Below are 16,215 nucleotides of genomic sequence, written 5' to 3' on the forward strand. Positions count from 1 at the left end.
TCTCCCAGTGAATCCTTATTAACTCTTAGTCTCCTCCCCTGTCTCCCTCTCAGCCTGCTGTTACTCCCAGTGAATCCTTATTAACTCTTAGTCTCCCCTGTCTCCCTCTCAGCCTGCTGTTTCTCCCAGTGAATCCTTATTAACTCTTAGTCTCCTCCCTGTCTCCTCTCAGCCTGCTGTTTCTCCCAGTGAATCCTTATTAACTCTTAGTCTCCCTGTCTCCCTCTCAGCCTGCTGTTTCTCCCAGTGAATCCTTATTAACTCTTAGTCTCCCCTGTCTCCCTCTCAGCCTGCTGTTACTCCCAGTGAATCCTTATTAACTCTTAGTCTCCCTGTCTCCCTCTCAGCCTGCTGTTTGTCCCAGTGAATCCTTATTAACTCTTAGTCTCCCCTGTCTCCCTCTCAGCCTGCTGTTTCTCCCAGTGAATCCTTATTAACTCTGTCTCCCTGTTTCTCCCTGTTTCTCCCAGTGAATCCTTATTAACTCTTAGTCTCCCTGTCTCCCTCTCAGCCTGCTGTTTGTCCCAGTGAACTCTTAGTCTCCCTATCTCCCTCTCAGCCTGCTGTTTCCCAGTGTCCTTATTAACTCTTAGTCTCCCCTGTCTCCCTCTCAGCCTGCTGTTTGTCCCAGTGAATCCTTATTAACTCTTAGTCTCCTCTGTCTCCCTCTCAGCCTGCTGTTTCTCCCAGTGAATCCTTATTAACTCTTAGTCTCCCTGTCTCCCTCTCAGCCTGCTGTTTCTCCCAGTGAATCCTTATTAACTCTTAGTCTCTCCTCTGTCTCCCTCTCAGCCTGCTGTTTCTCCCAGTGAATCCTTATTAACTCTTAGTCTCCCCTGTCTCCCTCTCAGCCTGCTGTTTGTCCCAGTGAATCCTTATTAACTCTTAGTCTCTCCCTGTCTCCCTCTCAGCCTGCTGTTTGTCCCAGTGAATCCTTATTAACTCTTAGTCTCCCTGTCTCCCTCTCAGCCTGCTGTTTGTCCCAGTGAATCCTTATTAACTCTTAGTCTCCCCTGTCTCCCTCTCAGCCTGCTGTTACTCCCAGTGAATCCTTATTAACTCTTAGTCTCCCTGTCTCCCTCTCAGCCTGCTGTTACTCCCAGTGAATCCTTATTAACTCTTAGTCTCCCTGTCTCCCTCTCAGCCTGCTGTTTCTCCCAGTGAATCCTTATTAACTCTTAGTCTCCCTGTCTCCCTCTCAGCCTGCTGTTTGTCCCAGTGAATCCTTATTAACTCTTAGTCTCCCTGTCTCCCTCTCAGCCTGCTGTTTCTCCCAGTGAATCCTTATTAACTCTTAGTCTCTCCCTGTCTCCCTCTCAGCCTGCTGTTACTCCCAGTGAATCCTTATTAACTCTTAGTCTCCCCTGTCTCCCTCTCAGCCTGCTGTTTCTCCCAGTGAATCCTTATTAACTCTTAGTCTCTCCCTGTCTCCCTCTCAGCCTGCTGTTTGTCCCAGTGAATCCTTATTAACTCTTAGTCTCCCCCTGTCTCCCTCTCAGCCTGCTGTTTCTCCCAGTGAATCCTTATTAACTCTTAGTCTCCCTGTCTCCCTCTCAGCCTGCTGTTACTCCCAGTGAATCCTTATTAACTCTTAGTCTCCCCTGTCTCCCTCTCAGCCTGCTGTTTGTCCCAGTGAATCCTTATTAACTCTTAGTCTCCCTGTCTCCCTCTCAGCCTGCTGTTTCTCCCAGTGAATCCTTATTAACTCTTAGTCTCCCTGTCTCCCTCTCAGCCTGCTGTTTCTCCCAGTGAATCCTTATTAACTCTTAGTCTCTCCCCTGTCTCCCTCTCAGCCTGCTGTTTCTCCCAGTGAATCCTTATTAACTCTTAGTCTCCCTGTCTCCCTCTCAGCCTGCTGTTTCTCCCAGTGAATCCTTATTAACTCTTAGTCTCCTCCCTGTCTCCCTCTCAGCCTGCTGTTTCTCCCAGTGAATCCTTATTAACTCTTAGTCTCCCCTGTCTCCCCTCTCAGCCTGCTGTTTGTCCCAGTGAATCCTTATTAACTCTTAGTCTCCCTGTCTCCCTCTCAGCCTGCTGTTTGTCCCAGTGAATCCTTATTAACTCTTAGTCTCCCTGTCTCCCTCTCAGCCTGCTGTTACTCCCAGTGAATCCTTATTAACTCTTAGTCTCCCCTGTCTCCCTCTCAGCCTGCTGTTTGTCCCAGTGAATCCTTATTAACTCTTAGTCTCTCTGTCTCCCTCTCAGCCTGCTGTTTCTCCCAGTGAATCCTTATTAACTCTTAGTCTCCCTGTCTCCCTCTCAGCCTGCTGTTTCTCCCAGTGAATCCTTATTAACTCTTAGTCTCTCCTCTGTCTCCCTCTCAGCCTGCTGTTTCTCCCAGTGAATCCTTATTAACTCTTAGTCTCCCTGTCTCCCTCTCAGCCTGCTGTTTCTCCCAGTGAATCCTTATTAACTCTTAGTCTCCTCCCCTGTCTCCCTCTCAGCCTGCTGTTTGTCCCAGTGAATCCTTATTAACTCTTAGTCTCCTCTGTCTCCCTCTCAGCCTGCTGTTTGTCCCAGTGAATCCTTATTAACTCTTAGTCTCCTCTGTCTCCCTCTCAGCCTGCTGTTTACTCCCAGTGAATCCTTATTAACTCTTAGTCTCCCCTGTCTCCCTCTCAGCCTGCTGTTTACTCCCAGTGAATCCTTATTAACTCTTAGTCTCCCTGTCTCCCTCTCAGCCTGCTGTTTCTCCCAGTGAATCCTTATTAACTCTTAGTCTCCCCTGTCTCCCTCTCAGCCTGCTGTTTGTCCCAGTGAATCCTTATTAACTCTTAGTCTCCTCTGTCTCCCTCTCAGCCTGCTGTTTCTCCCAGTGAATCCTTATTAACTCTTAGTCTCCCCCTGTCTCCCTCTCAGCCTGCTGTTACTCCCAGTGAATCCTTATTAACTCTTAGTCTCCCTGTCTCCCTCTCAGCCTGCTGTTCCTCCCAGTGAATCCTTATTAACTCTTAGTCTCTCCCTGTCTCCCTCTCAGCCTGCTGTTTGTCCCAGTGAATCCTTATTAACTCTTAGTCTCCCTGTCTCCCTCTCAGCCTGCTGTTTCTCCCAGTGAATCCTTATTAACTCTTAGTCTCCCCTGTCTCCCTCTCAGCCTGCTGTTACTCCCAGTGAATCCTTATTAACTCTTAGTCTCCCCTGTCTCCCTCTCAGCCTGCTGTTTGTCCCAGTGAATCCTTATTAACTCTTAGTCTCCCCTATCTCCCTCTCAGCCTGCTGTTTCTCCCAGTGAATCCTTATTAACTCTTAGTCTCCCCTGTCTCCCCTCTCAGCCTGCTGTTTCTCCCAGTGAATCCTTATTAACTCTTAGTCTCTCCCTGTCTCCCTCTCAGCCTGCTGTTTCTCCCAGTGAATCCTTATTAACTCTTAGTCTCCCTGTCTCCCTCTCAGCCTGCTGTTTCTCCCAGTGAATCCTTATTAACTCTTAGTCTCTCCTCTGTCTCCCTCTCAGCCTGCTGTTTCTCCCAGTGAATCCTTATTAACTCTTAGTCTCCCCTGTCTCCCTCTCAGCCTGCTGTTTGTCCCAGTGAATCCTTATTAACTCTTAGTCTCCTCCCCTGTCTCCCTCTCAGCCTGCTGTTTGTCCCAGTGAATCCTTATTAACTCTTAGTCTCTGTCTCCCTCTCAGCCTGCTGTTTGTCCCAGTGAATCCTTATTAACTCTTAGTCTCCTCTGTCTCCCTCTCAGCCTGCTGTTACTCCCAGTGAATCCTTATTAACTCTTAGTCTCCCTGTCTCCCTCTCAGCCTGCTGTTACTCCCAGTGAATCCTTATTAACTCTTAGTCTCCCCTGTCTCCCTCTCAGCCTGCTGTTACTCCCAGTGAATCCTTATTAACTCTTAGTCTCCTCTGTCTCCCTCTCAGCCTGCTGTTTGTCCCAGTGAATCCTTATTAACTCTTAGTCTCCCCTGTCTCCCTCTCAGCCTGCTGTTACTCCCAGTGAATCCTTATTAACTCTTAGTCTCCCCTGTCTCCCTCTCAGCCTGCTGTTTCTCCCAGTGAATCCTTATTAACTCTTAGTCTCCCCTGTCTCCCTCTCAGCCTGCTGTTTCTCCCAGTGAATCCTTATTAACTCTTAGTCTCCTCTGTCTCCCTCTCAGCCTGCTGTTTGTCCCAGTGAATCCTTATTAACTCTTAGTCTCCTCTGTCTCCCTCTCAGCCTGCTGTTTGTCCCAGTGAATCCTTATTAACTCTTAGTCTCCCCTGTCTCCCTCTCAGCCTGCTGTTTGTCCCAGTGAATCCTTATTAACTCTTAGTCTCCCCTATCTCCCTCTCAGCCTGCTGTTACTCCCAGTGAATCCTTATTAACTCTTAGTCTCCCCTGTCTCCCTCTCAGCCTGCTGTTTGTCCCAGTGAATCCTTATTAACTCTTAGTCTCCTCTGTCTCCCTCTCAGCCTGCTGTTTCTCCCAGTGAATCCTTATTAACTCTTAGTCTCCCCTGTCTCCCTCTCAGCCTGCTGTTTCTCCCAGTGAATCCTTATTAACTCTTAGTCTCCTCCTCTGTCTCCCTCTCAGCCTGCTGTTTCTCCCAGTGAATCCTTATTAACTCTTAGTCTCCCCTGTCTCCCTCTCAGCCTGCTGTTTGTCCCAGTGAATCCTTATTAACTCTTAGTCTCCTCCCCTGTCTCCCTCTCAACCTGCTGTTTGTCCCAGTGAATCCTTATTAACTCTTAGTCTCTGTCTCCCTCTCAGCCTGCTGTTTGTCCCAGTGAATCCTTATTAACTCTTAGTCTCCTCTGTCTCCCTCTCAGCCTGCTGTTACTCCCAGTGAATCCTTATTAACTCTTAGTCTCCCTGTCTCCCTCTCAGCCTGCTGTTACTCCCAGTGAATCCTTATTAACTCTTAGTCTCCCCTGTCTCCCTCTCAGCCTGCTGTTTCTCCCAGTGAATCCTTATTAACTCTTAGTCTCCTCTGTCTCCCTCTCAGCCTGCTGTTTCTCCCAGTGAATCCTTATTAACTCTTAGTCTCCCCTGTCTCCCTCTCAGCCTGCTGTTTGTCCCAGTGAATCCTTATTAACTCTTAGTCTCCCTGTCTCCCTCTCAGCCTGCTGTTTGTCCCAGTGAATCCTTATTAACTCTTAGTCTCCTCTGTCTCCCTCTCAGCCTGCTGTTTGTCCCAGTGAATCCTTATTAACTCTTAGTCTCCCTGTCTCCCTCTCAGCCTGCTGTTTGTCCCAGTGAATCCTTATTAACTCTTAGTCTCCCCTGTCTCCCTCTCAGCCTGCTGTTTCTCCCAGTGAATCCTTATTAACTCTTAGTCTCCCTGTCTCCCTCTCAGCCTGCTGTTTGTCCCAGTGAATCCTTATTAACTCTTAGTCTCCCTGTCTCCCTCTCAGCCTGCTGTTTGTCCCAGTGAATCCTTATTAACTCTTAGTCTCCCTGTCTCCCTCTCAGCCTGCTGTTACTCCCAGTGAATCCTTATTAACTCTTAGTCTCCCTGTCTCCCTCTCAGCCTGCTGTTTGTCCCAGTGAATCCTTATTAACTCTTAGTCTCCCTGTCTCCCTCTCAGCCTGCTGTTTCTCCCAGTGAATCCTTATTAACTCTTAGTCTCCCTGTCTCCCTCTCAGCCTGCTGTTTCTCCCAGTGAATCCTTATTAACTCTTAGTCTCTCCCTGTCTCCCTCTCAGCCTGCTGTTTCTCCCAGTGAATCCTTATTAACTCTTAGTCTCCTCTGTCTCCCTCTCAGCCTGCTGTTACTCCCAGTGAATCCTTATTAACTCTTAGTCTCCTCCCCTGTCTCCCTCTCAGCCTGCTGTTTGTCCCAGTGAATCCTTATTAACTCTCAGTCTCCCTGTCTCCCTCTCAGCCTGCTGTTTCTCCCAGTGATTCCTTATTAACTCTTAGTCTCCCCTGTCTCCCTCTCAGCCTGCTGTTTGTCCCAGTGAATCCTTATTAACTCTAGTCTCCCCTGTCTCCCTCTCAGCCTGCTGTTTCTCCCAGTGAATCCTTATTAACTCTTAGTCTCCCCTGTCTCCCTCTCAGCCTGCTGTTTCTCCCAGTGAATCCTTATTAACTCTTAGTCTCCCCTGTCTCCCTCTCAGCCTGCTGTTACTCCCAGTGAATCCTTATTAACTCTTAGTCTCCTCTGTCTCCCTCTCAGCCTGCTGTTTGTCCCAGTGAATCCTTATTAACTCTTAGTCTCCCCTGTCTCCCTCTCAGCCTGCTGTTTGTCCCAGTGAATCCTTATTAACTCTTAGTCTCCTCTGTCTCCCTCTCAGCCTGCTGTTTGTCCCAGTGAATCCTTATTAACTCTCAGTCTCCTCTGTCTCCCTCTCAGCCTGCTGTTTGTCCCAGTGAATCCTTATTAACTCTTAGTCTCCCCTATCTCCCTCTCAGCCTGCTGTTTCTCCCAGTGAATCCTTATTAACTCTTAGTCTCCCCTGTCTCCCTCTCAGCCTGCTGTTTCTCCCAGTGAATCCTTATTAACTCTTAGTCTCCCCCTGTCTCCTCTCAGCCTGCTGTTTCTCCCAGTGAATCCTTATTAACTCTTAGTCTCCCCTGTCTCCCTCTCAGCCTGCTGTTTCTCCCAGTGAATCCTTATTAACTCTTAGTCTCCCCTGTCTCCCTCTCAGCCTGCTGTTACTCCCAGTGAATCCTTATTAACTCTTAGTCTCCCCTGTCTCCCTCTCAGCCTGCTGTTTGTCCCAGTGAATCCTTATTAACTCTTAGTCTCCCTGTCTCCCTCTCAGCCTGCTGTTTCTCCCAGTGATTCCTTATTAACTCTTAGTCTCCCCTGTCTCCCTCTCAGCCTGCTGTTTGTCCCAGTGAATCCTTATTAACTCTCAGTCTCCCTGTCTCCCTCTCAGCCTGCTGTTTCTCCCAGTGATTCCTTATTAACTCTTAGTCTCCCCTGTCTCCCTCTCAGCCTGCTGTTTCTCCCAGTGAATCCTTATTAACTCTTAGTCTCCCCTGTCTCCCTCTCAGCCTGCTGTTACTCCCAGTGAATCCTTATTAACTCTTAGTCTCCTCTGTCTCCCTCTCAGCCTGCTGTTTGTCCCAGTGAATCCTTATTAACTCTTAGTCTCCCCTGTCTCCCTCTCAGCCTGCTGTTTGTCCCAGTGAATCCTTATTAACTCTTAGTCTCCTCTGTCTCCCTCTCAGCCTGCTGTTTGTCCCAGTGAATCCTTATTAACTCTCAGTCTCCTCTGTCTCCCTCTCAGCCTGCTGTTTGTCCCAGTGAATCCTTATTAACTCTTAGTCTCCCCTATCTCCCTCTCAGCCTGCTGTTTGTCCCAGTGAATCCTTATTAACTCTTAGTCTCCCCTTTCTCCCTCTCAGCCTGCTGTTTCTCCCAGTGAATCCTTATTAACTCTTAGTCTCCTCTGTCTCCCTCTCAGCCTGCTGTTTGTCCCAGTGAATCCTTATTAACTCTTAGTCTCCACTGTCTCCCTCTCAGCCTGCTGTTTGTCCCAGTGAATCCTTATTAACTCTCAGTCTCCCCTGTCTCCCTCTCAGCCTGCTGTTACTCCCAGTGAATCCTTATTAACTCTTAGTCTCCCCTGTCTCCCTCTCAGCCTGCTGTTTGTCCCAGTGAATCCTTATTAACTCTTAGTCTCCCCTATCTCCCTCTCAGCCTGCTGTTTCTCCCAGTGAATCCTTATTAACTCTTAGTCTCCCCTGTCTCCCTCTCAGCCTGCTGTTTCTCCCAGTGAATCCTTATTAACTCTTAGTCTCCTCCCCTGTCTCCCTCTCAGCCTGCTGTTTCTCCCAGTGAATCCTTATTAACTCTTAGTCTCCTCCCCTGTCTCCCTCTCAGCCTGCTGTTTCTCCCAGTGAATCCTTATTAACTCTTAGTCTCCTCTGTCTCCCTCTCAGCCTGCTGTTACTCCCAGTGAATCCTTATTAACTCTTAGTCTCCTCCCCTGTCTCCCTCTCAGCCTGCTGTTTGTCCCAGTGAATCCTTATTAACTCTTAGTCTCCTCTGTCTCCCTCTCAGCCTGCTGTTTGTCCCAGTGAATCCTTATTAACTCTTAGTCTCCTCTGTCTCCCTCTCAGCCTGCTGTTACTCCCAGTGAATCCTTATTAACTCTTAGTCTCCCCTGTCTCCCTCTCAGCATGCTGTTTGTCCCAGTGAATCCTTATTAACTCTTAGTCTCCCCTGTCTCCCTCTCAGCCTGCTGTTCCTCCGAGTGAATCCTTATTAACTCTTAGTCTCCCCTGTCTCCCTCTCAGCCTGCTGTTCCTTCGAGTGAAGGCCCACAATGAGAAGGAGGACTTTGCCTTCTGTTCAGTGAAGGGTTGTGAGAGGGTTAAAATCACAGCCGTTATCCCTAAGGGCAGCGGCCCCAGTGACTGCATGACACAGGCCTACCCCCTGCACGCAGAGATGCCCATCGTAGATGTGCCCATGCCAAGGAAACTGCCCAGCGCCAAGCTGGTGAGGACAACGCTCAGTCTGTTGGTCACAAGTGGCACTGTGCATCGTTTTCTAAAATAGTTAATCAAACACTTATTTAAACTGTTTATTACTCATTCGTAGTATTCATAGTACTAGTGCATAGTATTCTAATAACACTAGTTCCTATTATTCATAGTATATTCACCGTGTTTGAAACCCTTTACAACCTCTCTATATAGTGTTACAGATACAGTCATGCAAAGAAAGAGAAGAAAGAGTCTTGGCATCTCAATAAATCTCTGCAGCAGTGTTGTGGACAGGATGGACATTTCTATACCAGTATCGGTCACTTAAGATCTCACTCTCTCTCTCTCTCTCTCTCTCTCTCTCTCTCTCTCTCTCTCTCTCTCTCTCCTCTCTCCTCTCCTCTCCTCCTCTCCTCTCCTCTCCTCTCCTCTCCTCTCCTCTCCTCTCCTCTCCTCTCCGCTCTCGCTCTCGCTCTTTCCTCTCCTCTCTCTCTTTTCTCTCATGTATCTATCTATCTATCTATCTATCTATCTATCTATCTATTATCTATCTATCTATCTATCAATCTATCAATCTATCGATCGCTCTCTTTCTTCTTCTCCTCCCCCCCTCCCTCTCTCTTTCTCTCTCTCTCTCTCTCTCTCTCTCTCTCTCTCTCTCTCTCTCTCTCTCTCTCTCTCTCTCTCTCTCTCTCTCTCTCTCTCTCTCTCTCTCTCTCTCTCTCTCTCTCTCTCTCTCTCTCTCTCTCTCTCTCTCTCTCTCTCTCCTCTACAGCGCACCACAGACCACTTCCTGGAGATCAAGCTGGAGTCCTACAACACACGCTTCTTCCACATCAAGGAGGACTTCGCCTACACAGAGTGTGTGTGTGTGTGTGTGTGTGTGTTTGCTTTCTCTGTGTGTAAAAAGTTATTCAATAATGTCATGATTGGTTGATTGGATGTTGTGGTTGCCGGGCAGGTTAACGGCAGGAAGTTGTACCAGCCAGATGATGGGGTGCAGCTGACGGTGATGGATGGCCATGACGGGAGACTGGTGGAGAGCAAAGGCTTCAGGAACTCCATACTGCAGGGTGTACCTGCCCAGATAGAGAGCTATGTTAACAACCTGACAGACCAGTAAGAACACACACGCACACACACACACACACTAACTTTTTCATGTTAGAATGGGAAGACACAGAGTTGAACAAAGTTAACTCTCTCGTCTCCCTGCCTCCTCTTCTCCATCCCCCATCTCTCTTTCACTTCTGTCTCTTTCTCCCCCACTCTCTCTTTCTCTCTCTAGCTCTATCGTCATAATAACGTCTAAGGGTCGCCTGGTAACTCGGGGCCCCTGGACCAGAATACTGGAACTCCTCGGGGCTGACAAGACCCTCAAGTTAAGAGGTAACTAACTAACTACTGTAGCTCCTTAGAGGTGACCAAACCCTCATGTTAAGAGGTAACTAACTAACTACTGTAGCTCCTTAGAGGTGACCAAACCCTCATGTTGAGAGGTAACTAACTAACTAACTACTGTAGCTCCTTAGAGGTGACAAAACCCTCATGTTGAGAGGTAACTAACTAACTACGGTAGCTCCTTAGAGGTGACAAAACCCTCATGTTGAGAGGTAACTAACTAACTAACTACTGTAGCTCCTTAGAGGTGACCAAACCCTCATGTTGAGAGGTAACTAACTAACTACTATAGCTCCTTAGAGGTGAACAAACCCTCATGTTGAGAGGTAACTAACTAACTACTGTAGCTCCTTAGAGCTGACCAAACCCTCATGATGAGAGCTAACTAACTAACTAACTACCTAACTACTGTAGCTCCTTAGAGGTGACCAAACCCTCATGTTGAGAGGTAACTAACTAACTACTGTAGCTCCTTAGAGCTGACCAAACCCTCATGATGAGAGGTAACTAACTAACTACTGTAGCTCCTTAGAGCTGACCAAACCCTCATGTTGAGAGTTAACTAACTAACTAACTAACTACCTAACTACTGTAGCTCCTTAGAGGTGACCAAACCCTCATGTTGAGAGGTAACTAACTAACTACTGTAGCTCCTTAGAGCTGACCAAACCCTCATGATGAGAGGTAACTAACTAACTAACTACCTAACTACTGTAGCTCCTTAGAGGTGACCAAACCCTCATGTTGAGAGTTAACTAACTAACTAACTAACTAACTAACTAACTACTGTAGCTCCTTAGAGGTGACCAAACCCTCATGTTGAGAGGTAACTAACTAACTAACTAACTAACTAACTAACGAACTAACTAACTAACTACTGTAGCTCCTTAGAGGTGACCAAACCCTCATGTTGTGAGGTAACTAACTAACTAACTACCTAACTACTGTAGCTCCTTAGAGGTGACCAAACCCTCATGTTGAGAGGTAACTAACTAACTACTGTAGCTCCTTAGAGGTGACCAAACCCTCATGTTGAGAGGTAACTAACTAACTACTGTAGCTCCTTAGAGGTGACCAAACCCTCATGTTGAGAGGTAACTAACTAACTACTGCAGCTCCTTAGAGGTGACCAAACCCTCATGTTGAGAGGTAACTAACTAACTAACTACTGTAGCTCCTTAGAGGTGACCAAACCCTCATGTTGAGAGGTAACTAACTACTGTAGCTCCTTAGAGGTGACCAAACCCTCATGTTGAGAGGTAAATAACTACTGTAGCTCCTTAGAGGTGACCATCCCCTCATGTTGAGAGGTAAATAACTAACTACTGTAGCTCCTTAGAGCTGACCAAACTCTCATGTTGAGAGGTAACTAACTAACTACTGTAGCTCCTTAGAGCTGACCAAACCCTCATATTGAGAGGTAACTAACTACTGTAGCTCCTTAGAGCTGACCAAACCCTCATGTTGAGAGGTAACTAACTAACTAACTACTGTAGCTCCTTAGAGCTGACCAAACCCTCATATTGAGAGGTAACTAACTACTGTAGCTCCTTAGAGCTGACCAAACCCTCATGTTGAGAGGTAACTAACTACTGTAGCTCCTTAGAGTTGACCAAACCCTCAAGTTGAGGAGTAACAGGTCTGGCCTGGCTCAACAATGATTTATTTATTGGAATTAAAAGGCTCTATCTGAAAAAAAAAGGATTCTGAGATGATTTGTTTTATAGTTCCGAACCCTCATTGGTTTGAGTTTTGTGAGCAATTTTGAACTTGCTTTTTAACTTAACAACGTGAATCAGGGTGTTTAGGAGAGGGCTGTGTTAATAACTCAGATAGAACCATTATAATCCCAAATTCTCGATTTCTAGGATTAGTTCCTATGGGAGATTTCAACCAACACACAGTAGAGGGTGCTATTGGTATACTGTTGTGATTCAGAAACTAACGTTTTGTAAACCGTGTTGAATGTTAAACTGGTGCTGTTTGCTTATCAAATACAGTAACACAACTTTTATTAAAGGTGTATTCATTGATTCAAAATTATCTGGCTTGTAATGATGGTCAGTGTTTAGTGTTCAGGGCTGACAGTGTTTCACATACATCTCTCATAAATGCTGATTCATAGTAAGTAGCCTATGTAATAAAGTGTATGTGTGTGTGTGTGTGCGTGCGTGCGGATAATCAATACTTAGCCCCATGCCAGAGCAGCAGGGTCCTTCCTCTCCTCCCTCCATACTTAACCCCTCTCCCCTTCAAGTCACTTGACACAACCCACGTTTTGGAATTCAGAAATCCTTCTCCAAATTCTGATTCTAATTTTAGATCACACAGTACATTGTACTAAATAGATTCTACACCCCTAGACATCCCGGAGCAGGCTGCGGGACACATTTTTCTCACTGTGGGGTGTAATTCCAGAGACGACAAATGGTCTATTTGTGTAGAAATCATTCCTGGATGGGGTGAGACGCCTCCGTGGTATGCACAGTGTTGGAGAATGGAGGAGGAGGACTGCCAGCTAGCTCGCTTTGTCTTTCTTTCTCCCTCCTCTTTCCCCTGTTTCTTCCCCCTCTCCCTTTTCCCGCTCTGTCCTCCCTCTCAATCGCTCTGGGTGATTTTTGTGTTATTTGTTGTTGCTTGTTTCTTGTAGTTATTGTGGAGAGAGAAATAGTTGTGTATACTCAGAATGTGAGCAGCTGACATTGAGCCAGCGTTTCTTGATTTCTCTGTGTTTCAGACAAGCTAACGTTTGTAGGCTTCAAGGGCACTTTTCGACCTGACTGGGTCCGTATGGAGGTGAATGAGGAGAGAGCTAAGATCCATCAAGTCCTCCCTATCCCTGTGGTCAAGAAGATTAAGCTATGAAGGAGAGAGGAGAGGAGGAACTAGGTGTAGTGGGGGGCACACAAGAGACTACACCTCCCACACAACACACACACACTGCCCCTAGGGCTGGAGTAGGTGAAAGTTGTTCCTATAACTACTGGTCCAAGATCAGATGTTTTTCACCACTAAAGATGAATTAAGGTAATCTGATCCTAGATCTGTGGTTAGGGACGGTTTCAGCCCGGTGCTACAGAGTGTGGGCCGGTCAATCAAACGCATGCGTTTTTCTGTCACCTATCAACTTTCCCGCCATGCAGGTCTCTGTTTATGTGACAATGTTGACTATGTGAGTGATTCGACTGTATTGTTCGTTTGACTATACTTGACTTTTAAAACGCGAGAAGAGAGAAAAAATTACCAACAAATATTCCTTGTTTTTCATCCTACTCAGAGACAGATTTCCTAAATGTTTGCACCTGTGTTTTCCAGTGGGAAGTTAACGTTGTTTAACACAATAGAACAAAACAAAATATAGACCAATGAAGTAGAAGTGAGAGAGAGATTACGTGACTTTTAAAGTAGAACCAAAAGGTAAATTACAGGTTAAAGGCCCAGTGTGGTCAAAAACGTGATTTTACAGTATTTTATATATATTTCCACACTGAGGTTGGAATAATACTGTGAAATGATGATAATGCCCTTTTAGTGTGAGAGCTGTTTGAAAAGACCACCTGAAATTTCAACCTGTTTTGGTGGGATGGAGTTTTGGCCTGCATAGTGACATCACCATTAGTTAATAGACCAATAATGAAGAGAGTTACAAACCAGTTACAAACCTCTCTGCCAATTACAGCTAGACCACACCCAGCCAGTCCTAGCTAAATCCTTGCATCACAAATTGCTCTTTGTTAAGAAGCTATTTGTATTACTTTTGACCATTTTAATTCAAAACAATCACTTAATTGTTACCCAGAAATTATTTGATATTGAGGTAAAAACAGCTGCATTGGGCCTTTTTAAGATGAACATAAAAAACTTTTAGGTACATTATGAGATATATTTACCCTTCTACTGGATATAAAGCAGGTGCAGACATTTAGTCCCATCTGTCCGGAAGATTCCATTCCAGAGAAGCTGTTTCCCTGTGTTTTATGTGAGGGCTCTAGATCGATTACTTGATATTGTGTAATGTTTGGTTTCATATAACTGTTCATATCAACGTTTGTGGTCCATCGGTCTGTTTTATTAAACATACCAGTATGTAAAGAAACCCCAAAATGATCCTGAATATATCCAAGGACATTTTTTGGTCACTTCTAAAGTGCTATGGTCTTAGACAATACTCCCAAATCAAAACTTTAAATGTTATTTAAGCAATTTATATATTGATTATAAATTGGCGATTTTTCTTCAAATCTGGCAAGAATCAGATAAACGTTTCCCTTTGCCCGAAATAGCTGGTCTTTTTTCGGACGTGATAGTTGTTAGTGTTTTGTATGTTTAAATGTGTTTTTAAAAATTCCACAGATTGATAACAGAGATATATTTTATACTTATTTATTGTACAGACATAATTGAACAAAATCTACAAGGGACATCTTTTGAGTTGTATTGTATTCTGGTCCTGAATTGTATGTAAGAATAATAATACTATAACATTTAAAACAATCCCACTAAACACTGCTATGGCATAATATCATCCTAGTTACCGCAATGTTTTGTTTTAACCCTACACTAAATGGATGTGATGTATTATACATGACTTGGGCTTGTAAAGTAATTCAATCTCATGACTTAAAATCTTTGAATGACTTTTGTACATAAATAAATGAATAAGTGAATTTATAAGCCTGTGTGTGTGAACCCCAATAAAGGCTTTCTGCACAGAAACACCAGTTAACGTTGCAGTAATACATTTCTCATGTTCTACTACCTGTTATCCAATTATTGTTTGAACCAAAAAAACACATCAGTTTCACATTTCAACCATTAGCCTACACATTTGGACAGACACTTTGGTTTGGGGTTGTCCCAAATGGCACCCTATTCCCAATGAGCCCTGGTCAAAAGTAGTGCACTAGGTAACAGGGTGCCATTTGGGATGCTATCCTAGCAGCATTATTGGAGAAGTTAATGGGCTCTGCAGGTTGGAATTACTATCAGCAAGGGGCAATGGTTGGCTCCAGCCCCGTTGGTTCTCATGTGCTGGTTCCTTTGTGTGCGTGTGTGAGCACAGCGTAAAGGGTGTGGCTCCCAGGCCCATTATAAATCATTGTGGAATGCTGAGCTATGCTCACATGCTGAGAGCGAGAGAGCGCTAGAGAGGACTAGTTAAGTGGAGGCCTCCAGCTCTGGACCTCAGTAACCCTCTAAAACTGTAAAACACAAGGCTGGGGCTCTGTTGGCTTACATAAAGGAAAAAATCAGACGCTCTATTCAATCCGTTGTGCTGAAGATCTGCTTTATAGTGTGATTGACAATTATAAGGCAATTTTCCCGCGGTCACGGAGACTCTGCATTAAAGGTAAATGCTGCTTATGTCCACTCAATGGGAACCAACCTTTACATTTTAACGTGGATCTTCTGCTATATTCCATGATAGGGACTGAATCCAGCCCAATTATTATATCAGAACAATACAAACAGAAAGTATCTTGGTTATAGCAGGTTAATGCTGAACTGATTGAATCCAGCCCAAGTATTATATCAGAACAATACAAACAGAAAGTGTCTTGGTTATAGCAGGTTAATGCTGAACTGATTGAATCCAGCCCAAGTATTATATCAGAACAATACAAACTTCTTGTTATAGCAGGTTAATGCTGAACTGATTGAATCCAGGGAACAATACAAACAGAAAATCTTGGTTATAGCAGGTTAATGCTGAACTGATTGAATCCAGCCCAAGTATTATATCAGAACAATACAAACAGAAAGTATCTTGGTTATAGCAGGTTAATGCTGAACTGATTGAATCCAGCCCAAGTATTATATCAGAACAATACAAACAGAAAGTATCTTGGTTATAGCAGGTTAATGCTGAACTGATTGAATCCAGCCCAAGTATTATATCAGAACAATACAAACAGAAAGTATCTTGGTTATAGCAGGTTAATGCTGAACTGATTGAATCCAGCCCAAGTATTATATCAGAACAATACAAACAGAAAGTGTCTTGGTTATAGCAGGTTAATGCTGAACTGATTGAATCTAGGCTTAACACCATTATTTCCAGTCCACCTGCGTTTAGACATGCCAGACGGGATATACAGAACATGACAATACAAATCCCAACACAGTTGGAGTCTGTAGGGACAGGCGTAGAGTCCACCACGTTATGGGGCTATGAGTCTGTAGGGACAGGCGTAGAGTCCACCACGTTATGGGGCTATGAGTCTGTAGGGACAGGCAGATAGTCATGTAGAGTCCACCACGTTATGGGGCTGTGAGTCTGTAGGGACAGGCAGATAGTCATGTAGAGTCCACCACGTTATGGGGCTATGAGTCTGTAGGGACAGGCAGATAGTCATGTAGAGTCCACCACGTTATGGGGCTATGAGTCTGTAGGGACAGGCAGATAATCATGTAGAGTCCACCGCGTTATGGGGCTATGAGTCTGTAGG

General features: G+C 45.3%; 1 protein-coding gene across 1 annotated transcript in view; it reads left to right on the forward strand.

Annotated features, from left to right (window-relative positions):
* cemip (cell migration inducing hyaluronidase 1) overlaps positions 1–14,487 on the forward strand; it is a 99,925-nt gene extending 85,438 nt beyond the window's left edge. Inside the window, exons 15-19 of the mRNA XM_065012222.1 lie at positions 8,174–8,378; positions 9,141–9,225; positions 9,325–9,484; positions 9,654–9,754; positions 12,504–14,487. Coding sequence (XP_064868294.1) covers positions 8,174–8,378; positions 9,141–9,225; positions 9,325–9,484; positions 9,654–9,754; positions 12,504–12,631 — 679 coding nt within the window. The 3' untranslated portion in view covers positions 12,632–14,487. The remainder of the gene's footprint in view (positions 1–8,173; positions 8,379–9,140; positions 9,226–9,324; positions 9,485–9,653; positions 9,755–12,503) is intronic.
* Positions 14,488–16,215: the final 1,728 nt, after the last annotated feature.

Source organism: Oncorhynchus nerka, linkage group LG27 (assembly GCF_034236695.1).
Source record: "Oncorhynchus nerka isolate Pitt River linkage group LG27, Oner_Uvic_2.0, whole genome shotgun sequence".
NCBI lineage: Eukaryota > Metazoa > Chordata > Actinopteri > Salmoniformes > Salmonidae > Oncorhynchus > Oncorhynchus nerka.